The 12,216-nt window shown below is 43.9% G+C and overlaps 1 protein-coding gene across 1 annotated transcript in view; it reads right to left on the reverse strand.

Annotated features, from left to right (window-relative positions):
- Nucleotides 1–375: 375 nt before the first annotated feature.
- IPMK (inositol polyphosphate multikinase) overlaps nt 376–12,216 on the reverse strand; it is a 96,848-nt gene continuing 85,007 nt past the window's right edge. The window contains exons 3-6 of the mRNA XM_070752287.1: nt 11,388–11,484; nt 8,246–8,418; nt 2,167–2,248; nt 376–1,024 (exon numbers count right to left, since the gene is read on the reverse strand). Of these exons, the coding sequence (XP_070608388.1) occupies nt 426–1,024; nt 2,167–2,248; nt 8,246–8,418; nt 11,388–11,484 (951 nt within the window). The 3' untranslated portion in view covers nt 376–425. The remainder of the gene's footprint in view (nt 1,025–2,166; nt 2,249–8,245; nt 8,419–11,387; nt 11,485–12,216) is intronic.

Consider the following 12,216-nt stretch of genomic DNA (forward strand, 5'->3'; position numbering starts at 1 on the left):
CCATTCAGGTAGGTACAACGGTTCTTCTAAATGCTCTATTAAATTCTAATTTTAGTATTCTCTAATGATTGTTCTAGTTTTCTATGAGAGATATGGCTCAACATTATGGCTGCATGACAGGTTTTCAATTAAAATATGTAAGCATGTAAAATAATTCAGTCATTTCAACCAATGCAAGATATATCCAATATCAGATAGGCTTTGTTTGATAACTGTAAATTCCTCTAATTACCGGTTAAATCTCATTAGCTTTTTCTTTTACTAACTAAAGAATAATTTTCCTGAGTAACATTATAAAATACCTGGTAATTCTACCAAAAGTATAAAGACAAGAAAATGTAGAACAATATAAACCAAGGATCACAAGTGCAGAAATGTTGTTGCTTTTCATTATATTTGGCCCTCAGTATAATCACTGCAAAAATTTAGGTATCTAAAACATTCTGAAGGACAGTAATTACGTTTTTCAGCCCATAGATGTAGCCCTCATCTTGCACATTGCTAGGGAATACATGAGCAAAATCTATCATCCGGATTTCAACTTCTCCATTTTCTGGAAGAGATGTGGGCATTTGGCTGAAAACTTTTTCCAGCTGAGGTATAACATTTCCATTCAAATGTTTTTGTGAAAAACAAGAACTGTGCTTCCATAGATGGTCTCTTAACAAAAACTGATTCTGATGCCTGTTGTGAAAAGTATATGTTTTAGAAAAACCTTGACCATCTGAAGTCTCTTCCTCCCCCGTTTCTGAGGCATTGATGATATTAATATTGTTGTTGCATTCCAATGTGTTATCTGTACTATCACGTGGCACTTGGTCCTCGGCTACTTTGTTCTTCTCAACCAGACAGCCATCATTTAAGCAAGGAGACCAACCATCGTAGACAAATAGTAAAGAACTTGCATAAAAGTTAAGCTGTTTCTGGTTCTCAAACCAGTGCAAGATTTCTTTAATCTTTTGAATACTAACAGCTATGGCATCTTTTCTCAGGGTGAATCCATTATAGAAAAATTGAGCCACACCTACAGAACAAACAAACAAACAAATTAGTAGACAAATATTTTAATCTAACAGAATTGTTAGATATAAGTGCAATAAACATGACATAGTAATTTCTTCTCAATGATCTTTGCTTAAGTAGAATCTCTGTAATAGGGTCTAATTATTCAGGTTACAGCACTGCAAGAGAAAAATTAATTTTAAAGATTTCAAAACCTTTCTGTCAACTAGAACAACACTGATATTAACTAGAACAACACTAAATGATAGACAATCTGCAGGATTAATTATATACTGTCAGTCCATATATTTGTTTACAAAACATAGCTAAAAGATTGGCAAGATCAGGCAGAATGGAGGTATTCTAGGTACCTTCCAGGAATGAAATCCAGCAGGTTCTGGAGAAACAGTAGTGGAAATTTTGAGTAGTTTGGAGAACCAGCAAATACAATCTCTAGCTAGCCCCAGAGCTGGGTAGGAATGGGGATTTTACAATATCCTTCCCCTGGAGTGGGGTGGGAATGGGATTTTGCAGTATCCTTCCCCTGTCAAGCCATACCATGCCCACAGAGCCAGTAGTAAAAAAAAATGGATTTCACCACTGGCACTTTCTATCAAGCAAGGTCATCTAGTCTAGTAGGCCTCCAAAAGCATGCCTTCTCTGCCACAACACCTGGAACAGCATTCCCCTCTCCTCAACTTCACTGAAGGTTATGGAGCTTCATGCTAATCCAATACTGATTTGATATATAGATGTTTTGCAACTCTATGGATGACTAAAACATAAGCCTTTCCAATCCAATACCAGCACTTCAAGTGCTATACCATACTTTTCTCAACATAAAGCACAGTATTAATGTTCAGTCTTTTTACTCATTGTTCACAGTAAGATATTTGTGCGTAAAACAGCTTTACCCTTCTATAAATAGCATTGGAAAATGTCTCCAACTATATTTTACAACAGCACCAACTTTAATTTTTTTTAAAACATGCTACTTCTTTGTCTCATTTGGCATTATTAAACTGCATTTTTTTCTATTAATAATTACTTTCTTAATTACCAAGCACACGTGGTTCAGAGCCCATAATACAAATATTAGCCTGGCTGTTCCTTATTTAAAGGAACAGCCATATGTGTCATACAATGCTTTTGCACAAAGATTACCATCTTTTATAGTTTCCTTTGTTAATCCTCTTCCATAGTGCTGGTTCTGTGTCTCATAGCTGCCGGTAGGTACATGATAAACCTTTAAAAAAGAAAAGAGAAATGTCTGATTCATTTCTTGAACTCTTTTTTCCATTTTAATTCTAGTGTTACACTTGTTACACTTACATTAAGACATTTCGCTTCAGACTACAGGAGTCTGAAAGAATTGGATGAGTCTCCACATCTAGTTAGATCTTTGTAAAACATATGAATAGGGTATTTTTTGAAAAAATATAATACAAAGGAATTCAAGAAACAAATAAATAAATGCAAATGAAATATTTTGTGTACAATATTGAGGAATTGTCAGACATATTCCTTCAAATCAATTTCCCTATGAACATTGATAGCTTTATATTTTATTTGGAATCTAAATTAACTAAAACTCATAACAAAACAAAATTTGATTCAGAGAATATGAATACTTGCTACATTCAAGTTTCCAGAAACTAAACAAAAAAATAGAAACATATACAGTGGTACCTCGAGATACGAGTTTAATTCGTTCCGGATCTGGGCTCTTAAGTCGAGCAGCTCTTATCTCGAACGACTTTTCCCCATAGGAATTAATGTAAATAATTTTAATTGGTTCCAGCCCTCAAAAAACTCACAAAGTTAGTCTAAATTATGCAGAAAGACATGTTTTTAATGAAGAAATGTACATGTACATATAAATGAATAATGAAGTTTCTTTCACTTAACTTGTAAACTTTCTTAAACTTTTAAATTTACATATGTTCAACTTCTCTGCCACCCAATCCTGTAGGACAGAGGTCCCCAACCCTTTTTGCACCAGGGACCGGCTTTAAGCGATCAAGAGAGGAATGGGTGAATGAATGGACGGAGGGTGGGAAGGAAGGAAGGAGGGAAGGGACAGGAACAGAGGAAGGAAGCAAGCAAACTTATTAAAGGGGAGAGTAAGAGAGGAATGAGTGAAGGGAGGGAGGAAGGGAAGAAGGTGGGAAGGAGAAAGAAAAGAAGAAATAGAGGAAGGGAAGGTAAAAGAGAGAAAGAAAAAGAGCAAGAAAGAAAGAAAGAAAGAAAGAAAGAAAGAAAGAAAGAAAGAAGGGACAGGAACAGAGGAAGGAAGCAAGGAAACTTATGAAAGGGGAGAGTAAGAGAGGAATGAGTGAAGGGGGGGAGGGAGGGAAGAAGGTGGGAAGGAGAAAGAAAAGAAGAGAGAAAGAAGAGAGAAAGAGAGAAAGAAAAAGAGCAAGAAAGAAAGAAAGAAAGAAAGAAAGAAAGAAAGAAAGAAAGAAAGAAAGGGGGAAGGGACAGGAACAGAGGAAGGAAGCAAGGAAACTTATGAAAGGGGAGAGTAAGAGAGGAATGAGTGAAGGGAGGGAAGAAGGTGGGAAGGAGAAAGAAAAGAAGAAATAGAGGAAGGGAAGGTAAAAGAGAGAAAGAAAAAGAGCAAGCAAGCAAGCAAGCAAGCAAGCAAGCAAGAAAGAAAGAAAGAAAGAAAGAAAGAAAGGCAACTTCAAAGAAAGGCTCACTGAGCATCTCTCACTCTCTCTCTCTCTTTCTATCCCTCTCTTTCTCTCTCTCCCCCCTCTCTCTTTCTCTTTCTCTCCCCCTCCTGGACTCCCGGATCGCTCGCTTCTCCGGCCAGCAAGCCGGCTGCCCGGAAAAACATCACGCCTTTTCAATGCCCTTCCCTGTGCTTCGGAAGCCGCCGAACGCCGTCAGAGGGGCGCGTCAGTGGCTTCCAAAGCACAGAGAAGGGCTTAAGCCACCGCCTTTTCCCTTCCCCGTGGGAGCAAACATGCTTTGCACCTTCCTAACTCCCTCCCCCCCAGCCAAACCCCCAAAGCATGTTTGCTGCCACACGATTTAGCCAGGAGAGGAGTGAAGTAACGTGGAGGATTGGAGAGCTGAAACCGGGCGGTTTCAGCTTTCCAATCCTTCACGTTACTTCGCCGCTAAATCGTGTGGCAGCGAACATGCTTTGGGGGTTTGGCTGGGGGGGAGAAGTAGCACTTTCCTAACTCCCTCCCCCCCAGCCAAACCCCCAAAGCATGTTTGCTGCCACACGATTTAGCCAGGACAGGAGCGAAGTAACGTGGAGGATTGGGGAGCTGAAACCGGGCGGTTTCAGCTTTCCAATCCTTCACGTTACTTCGCCGCTAACTCCTGAGGCGCGGAAGTTCGCCTTTGGCGTTTGGCTTCAGAAGCGGCGCGGCTGTTTTAAAAGGACGCTGCCGGCCTGGGGGGCTTTCCAGAACCCCCCCAACCCCCAACCCGGGTTCGGTGGGGGGCTAGGAACCCCCCCAGCCCGGCAGCGTCCTTTTAAAACAGCCGCGCCGCTTCCGAGCTAACTCCTGAGGCGCGGAAGTTCGCCTTTGGCGTTTGGCTTCAGAAGCGGCGCGGCTGTTTTAAAAGGACGCTGCCGGCCTAGGGGGCTTTCCAGAACCCCCCCAACCCCCAACCCGGGTTCGGTGGGGGGCTAGGAAGCCCCCCAGCCCGGCAACGTCCTTTTAAAACAGCTGCGCCGCTTCCGAACTAACTCCTGAGGCGCGGAAGTTCGCCTTTGGCGTTTGGCTTCAGAAGCGGCGCGGCTGTTTTAAAAGGATGCTGCCGACCTGGGGGGCTTTCCAGAACCCCCCCAACCCCCAACCCGGGTTCGGTGGGGGGGCTAGGAAGCCCCCCAACCCCCAACCCGGGTTTGGTGGGGGGCTAGGAAGCTCCCCAGCCCGGCAGCGTCCTTTTAAAACAGCCGCGCCGCTTCCGAGCTAACTCCTGAGGCGCGGAAGTTCGCCTTTGGCGTTTGGCTTCAGAAGCCGCACGGCTGTTTTAAAAGGACGCTGCCAGCCTGGGGGGCTTCCTAGCCCCCCACCAAACCCGGGTTGGGGGTTGGGGGGGTTCTGGAAAGCCCCCCAGGCCGGCAGCGTCCTTTTAAAACAGCCGCGCCGCTTCTGAAGCCAAATGCCAAAGGCGAACTTCCGTACCGCAGGAGTTAGCTCGGAAGCGGCGCGACTGTTTTAAAAGGTCGCTGCAGGGCTGGGGGGCTTCCTATCTCCCTGCTAGCCCACTCAGAATGTGAAATGCAAAACAGCGTTCGGATCCCCCCACCCCCAGAAGCCAAGGACCCCCCAGAGTGGGGCGGCAGGGGAGGCGACTGCCTCTCCACTCACCAAGTGCCGGGATACGAGCCGAGAAGAGCCGGGCTGGCTTACTTTCCTTCCTTTCCGCGCTGATGCAGAGCCACTCAAACAAAGCGTCACGCCCCCCTGACGCTTTTGGCGGCAAAAGAGCCCAGCGTCGCTTCGGAAGCCGCCGAAAGCGTCAGAGGGGCGCGACGCTTTGTTCGAGTGGCTCTGCATCAGCGCAGGAAGGAAGGAAAGTAAGCCAGTCCGGCTCTTCTCGGCTCGTATCGCGGATTTGAGCTCGGGAGACGAACAAAAATGTCTCTCCCCTCCCAGCTCTTATCTCGAGTAGCTCGTAAGTAGAGCAGCTCGTATGTCGGGGTTCCACTGTATAACATTATGCAGCAGTATTTTTAAAACAAATCTAGAAAATACCTAGAAAGAAAATCTAGAAATTCCCTGCTTAAATTCTGTACTTTTGTAACATACATTTTTGTAATTAATTAAACAGCAAAATACATTTAAATAAACAGCAAAACAATCACAAAATTATATATTTAAGGTCTTGGCATTTATCTGTAGATACATATAAAACTGTACTCAACAGTTTCAATAAAAGGTTATATATGTTATAACTATTCATATACAGATAGTCCTATGCAGGTGTGTAAAGCAAAGGAAAACTAAAATATTATAAGATCATATGCACAGCTGTGTTTTTACTTAGCAACCATTTTGCTTGATGGCTAAGTTGTTGGTCACAATTGTGCTAGATAAACAAGGATTGCTTATATAAGCCGATTAAAGTAACATTACATTTTCAATCAGCTACCATATTTTTAGAGTACAGTGATTCCCCGAGTTTCGCGATCTCGATCTTTGCGAAACGCTATATCGCGATTTTTCCACCCGATGACGTTACTCCCTTCCTTTCTCATCTTTCTTTCTCTCTCTCTTTCTCTATCTTGCTTCTTCCTCTCTCACACTCTCTTCCTCCCTCTCTCATCTCTTTCTTTCCTTCTCTCTCTTTCTCTATCTCTCCCCCTCTTGCTCTCGAGCGGCAAGCGAGCAGCCGGGCAGGCGGGTGAACGGGCAAGCGGAGCGGCTGGGAGGGCGGGCGAACGGGCAAGCGGAGCGGCTGGGCGGGCGGGCGAACGGGCAAGCGGAGCGGCCGGGCGGGCGGGCAAATGGGCAAGCGGAGCGGCCGGGCGGGCAAACGGGCAAGTGGAGCGGCCGGGCGAGCAGGCGAACGGGCAAGCGGAGTGGCCGGGCGAATGGGCAAGCGGAGCGGCTGGGCGAACGGGCAAGCGGAGCGGCCGGGCGGCCGGGTGAACGGGCAAGCGGAGCGGCCAGGCGGGCGGGTGAACGGGCAAGCGAGCAGCCGGGTGGGCGGGTGAACGGGCAAGCGGCAAGCGATCTTGGGGTTTCCCCTTTGCCTGGGCGGCGGGAAGACCCAGGGAAGGTTCCTTCGGCCGCCCAACAGCTGATCTGCTCCGCAGCGCGGCAGCAGCGAGGAGCCGAAGATGGGGTTTCCCCGTTGCCTGGGCAACGGGGAAACCCCATCTTCGGCTCCTCGCTGCTGCCGCGCTGCGGAGCAGATCAGCTGTTGGGCGGCCAAAGGAACCTTCCCTGGGTCTTCCCCACCGCCCACACGCAAACTCCACCATCTGCGCATGTGCGGCCATGGAAAAAGGGGCGTGCATGCGCAGATGGTGTTTTTACTTCCGCACCACTACATCCCGAAAAATCGATTATCGCGAGGGGTCTTGGAACGGAACCCTCGCGATAATCGGGGGATCACTGTATAAGACACACCTTTTCCCTCCCTAAGAGGCTGAAAATCTGGGTGTGTCTTATACTCTGAATGTAGCTTTTACAAAGCTTTCTCCCCTGCTCTAACAAGGTACTAACAATCTTCCCTGCTTGCAGGATTTTTTTATTGCTATTCTGAATTTTTTCCCCAGTCCTAAATCTTTGCAGGTTTGTTTTCACTGCTATTCCTTATGAAAAGGAATTGAGAGAAAAACTTTTTGCCAGGGCTGCTGGCACACCTAATAAAGAAATCTTCAAAAGGTTTGTTGTGTTTGGGGAGCTGGGTCAGAAGATAGGATCTTTGGATTTGGAGCTTTGTTTCTCCATCCCACCAGAGGACTGCAGCTCCCCTTCAAACATGGAAGGGACCTATTCTGGCAGGTTGTAGAAATGGAGCTGAGATCTTTTGGAGAGAAATTCCTTCCTCTCCATGCACAGTGGAAAACTCCTTCAAAGGCTGCAGAAATAGAGCTCAGTCCTCAGAATTCCCAACTCTGTTCCCCTAGCTGCCAGAGTAGTTCTCTTCCACATACAGAAGGGAGATTAATTCCTTTGGCAGGAAGGATTGATTGATTGATTGAATTTATTTATTTATTCATTCATTCAATTTTTATGCTGCCCTTCTCCTTAGACTCAAAATATACCTGCTTGCACTTGGAAGAGGCAAAGCTCAGTTCCACTGCAGGTAGCAGCAGTTTGCAACTTCCTCTGCCAGCTTCCCCATTAACTTTCTGGGTAAGCCTGCAGAGAAAATTACAAATGGCAATAGCATGATTATGGGGCACTTGGCAACTGGTCATGAGTGCAATCAGGTTGTTAAGACCTAGATCACAATCACATTACCAGAAAGGGCAATCTGATGCTTTATGATAGCCAGAAATCTTTACAGGCTGTAAAGCACTGTATAAGAGGCTGTCATAACTGCAGTTGTTAAACATTTGGTCAGAACTTGAAGACTATAATGATGAAAATAGGAAATGCTTCCTGCTATGTGCAAGCTGTTATGTATGTAAGAAAAATATATGAACTTCAAATCAATCCTTAATTCTCTTCACAAGAAAAAAAGAAAATCATCTGGCGTGAGCTTACATTTCACACATCCCTTCACATCTCTAATTAAAACCCAAGAGACAGCTTACCCTCATGCCAAGCACCAAAAACCCAATCTCTTCCATTAGTGGATATTTGCTGATTTGTTGCTTTATCTTCTCTTCTGAAGCATATGGATCATAGCTTTTCTGGCCTATTTTTACATCCATTATGCATGGTTTCTTAAACCTGTGCGTCACATCTTCCAGTTTCAGGTACAAATCTGTAAACAATTAAGGATACTTCAGCTTTGTCAGTATCTAAAAAAAATGTGATACACCACAGCTATCATACCAGGCTATAATTCCATATCATGGAAAGGAAAGCCAAAATTCCAATATTTCTTCAGTTCAGGAATAAAAACTGTTAATGTTAACTGTCAATCATACTCCTTTTCTCTATCAATTTTAGCCTTAATTATCTCTAGCCATTGTTCCTCTTAACTAAAACTTGCAACTAATTTCAAATCTTAACATTAACAATAGAAATTATTTTCTAACAGAAATTCTCTTCTGAGCAAGGTGGGCAGGGCTTCTGGTTTTATAATGGTAAGGACTCAGGAACCTTTATTAATTCATGAGCCTGGGATTTCATTTACACAATCTTCCCCTCACAGAATCATAGGGTCCTTGTAAGTCTTTTAATCCAACCCTCTGCCTAAGATAGAAGTCCTTATACAATTCCAGTCAAATGATTAGCCAATCTTTTCTTGAAACCCTTCATTGATGGAGAATCCACAATTCAGTGAGGCAATCTGTTCAATTGTTTTCACTGTCAGGAAATTAACTCTTTATTTTCCTCTAACAAGCTTCCCCCCCTTTTTGTCCTGCCCTCAGGTGCTACAGAGAATAAATCAACACCCTATTCCTTATGACAGTCCTTCAAGTATTGAAAGATTGCTATCTGACCCATCTCTTCATTAGCTAAACTTAGCTAGTTCCTTTAGCCCAGAAGTCTTCAAACTTGGCAACTTTAAGACTTGTGGACTTCAACTCCCAGAATTCTCTATGCTGGCTGGAGATTTCCAGGAGTTGAAGTCCAATAGTCTTAAAGTTGCCAAGTTTGAAGATCTCTGCTTTAGCCATTCATCATATGATTTAGTCTCCAGACCCCTTAGGATCTTTGATGTTCTGCTCTGTACTTTTTCTAGGCCTTCAGCATCTTTTTTCAATCGTGGTGAACGGAAATGGACTTAATTACCATATTTTTCGGTGTATAAGACGCACCCAGATTTTAGAGGAAAACAAGCGAAAAAATATTCTGAACCAAATGGTGTAGTATTATATTGTTTAATAAAATACCACTATAGCACAATACTTTTTACAACCATGTATACTTTTTAAAATCATGTACACTTTTTACAAACATCAAACTTGACAGCTTCAAGACTTGTGAATTCCTCCACCAATCATGCTACCTTAGGAATGGGAGTTGAAGTCCACAAGCCTTAAACTTGCCAGGTTTGAAGACCAAAGACATCTTATTTGACCCCTATGATAATCATTAAGTATTGTACCTCATGAGTGTATCTTTTCTTTTATGTACATTGAGAGCATCTGCACCAAAGACAAATTCCTTGTATGTGCAATCACCCTTGGACAATAAAGAATTCTACTCTACTCTATTCTGAAACCCTGCGTAAAGCCTTAGATGATCTTGAAAAAGCTAAACAGGGTTAGATATGAATCCCATGCTTACTTGGATAGGAGACTACAGGAGGAAACTCTAAATATAGCCACACACACACACACACACACCGGGAAATAACACATAGGCCAGAAGAAGGTAAAGGGGGGGGGGGAGAACCACCAATTTCTCCATTGTTTCCAAGAAAATAACCTAAACCCATCCATGTGATCCTTCCCAGAAGTGGTGCCCCATTTTGAAGCCTTGTCTGCTTTCAACCACAGGCATTCCCAGGCACGAGTCATTCCCTTTCACGTATTTTCTTTGACCGAATTCGTGGAAAATGCTTCATTTGAACTAGCTGAAACCCACTGCAATTCTTCCACATCCCCAATGCCTTCAGATCTCAGTACACCCGCAACAATCGGGGGCCTTGGGAAAAACCACCCCAAGGAAAGCCTAGCCCTATTTTGGCATAAGTGGGCGAAACATGCAAATGTATCTCCCCAGGGTTCCCTTGCCAACTCTTCCAAGGCTGCTGGACTTGCCTTTCCCAACCTGGCTCAGCCCACCTTTCCTCTCTGCTCCCTCGCCTGTGTGTGTGTGTATGTGTGTGTGAGAGAGAAAGAGCACCGGAGGGGTGCAGCTACCCAGATACAAGTGGCATCTGCGCCAGTTTCAAAGCCTCCTGCATGATCAATTCTCTTTCTGTGAGCCCCGTCTCCCCCCGTTGCCCTGCATGCCGCCCGTTTCAGCCTACACTCCAGAAGTGCTTTTCCCACTGTTTACGACCCAATGTTCTTCTCTCGGGGTTGGGAGAACAGAGCCACAAGTGATGCCTTCAAGCTCCGTGCAGGGTGGCCACATGCACCTCCGACATTCTTCACCCAGGCAAAAGACAAGGAGGGGAGGTCCTCCTCCTCTGCCGCATCATTTGCTTGGGCAAAGAATGTGGCCACCCTGCACGGAACTTGAAGGCAACATTTGTGGCTCCGTTCTCCCTGATGCCAAGTGGCTTTTAAGCGAAGGCAGAGGGAGTTCCGCCATCCCTCTTTGCAACCGGGGCTGGTAAACGTGGGCAGCGGCGGGATGGCCTTGAATGGCAGCAGCGGTTGGTGAAGGGCGCACTGAATGAAGCTGCCTCAACCAGGGAGAGCCGGCCCCTGCCTTGCCCCTGCCACAGCTGCTTGCCCAAGCCACTGTTCAGCCTGTTGGGAGGGCTCCTCGGGCAACGCCTGTCGGTCTCCAGCGGAGAGGGAAGCAGCCAAAGGCTGCCAGATGGCTTCAGAGACAGCCGCTGCAGCACGGGAAGGCTGCCACTGCTGACTGCTGCCCAACTCTCCCCCCCACGCAGCATTTGATGTATAAGACGCACCCAATTTTTGCTGCACTTTTTTGAAGTAAAAAGGTACGTTTTATACACCAAAAAATATGGTAAATACATTAGCCCTGAAATATTCTTTTCATGAAGTTCTATGCGATAGAATTTTTAGAATATTTTTAGAAAATCTTCCACAGAAATTTCCATCAAATTCATGTCTGGGACAATGAATATAGCAATAGTACCATTAGGTGCAGTAGGCAATGACCAAGTTCCATAATATTTTGGTAAGTATTTTTGTAATTCGAGAAACACAGAGTCTTCACATCCATCAGCAAATACCTGAAATAAAAGAAACGTTAGTGAAATATATTGGATCCAGTAATAAATTATCTACTTCTCTACTATTATAGCAACTTTGGAAATTTAATTCTTACATTAAATACCAAATTTATAGTAGCAGAAATGATGGTTACCTCCAGTATGTAACCTATCTATTCCTATCAAAAATACAGATTTTATATTTTATTATATTTTTAAAAATCAGTTTCTGTCATGGTCTACCCAACTCCCTATGGCAGTGGTTCTGAACCTTTTCTTCACCACACACCAAGAGTTAACTCAAGATTTAAATCATAAAATTTCTTCACGGATCCCTCATGACAACATTATAGCCCCAGACAGTCAGAAGACCAGAGGCTGAGAACTATTCTCTGAGGGATTTCTGAAATAAAATTAATCAAAATAGTTTAAATAGCTTTATAAGCTCCTTACAACTGGCTGGAGGTAAGGATGAATAATGTATGGGGACCCACTAAGTCTTAAATGTGACAAAAATGAGGAAAATGTTTAGTCGAATCTATAAACATTTTTATTTGCATAAATGCCTAAAAAATAGATTCTGTTGCAATAACTATACCCTTGGAAAGCTATCTGAAAAGTATTGAACAAAACTTGTTTTCAGTTCTTTTGATAGAAAATGACAAAAATAGTTCACAGAATATAGATTGGCTTATAGTTCTCTTATATAAATTAAAATAGAGATGAAGTTTGTTAGCAAGTTAATGATTTCAT

Source organism: Erythrolamprus reginae, chromosome 5 (genome assembly GCF_031021105.1).
Source record: "Erythrolamprus reginae isolate rEryReg1 chromosome 5, rEryReg1.hap1, whole genome shotgun sequence".
NCBI classification, from domain to species: Eukaryota; Metazoa; Chordata; class Lepidosauria; order Squamata; family Dipsadidae; genus Erythrolamprus; species Erythrolamprus reginae.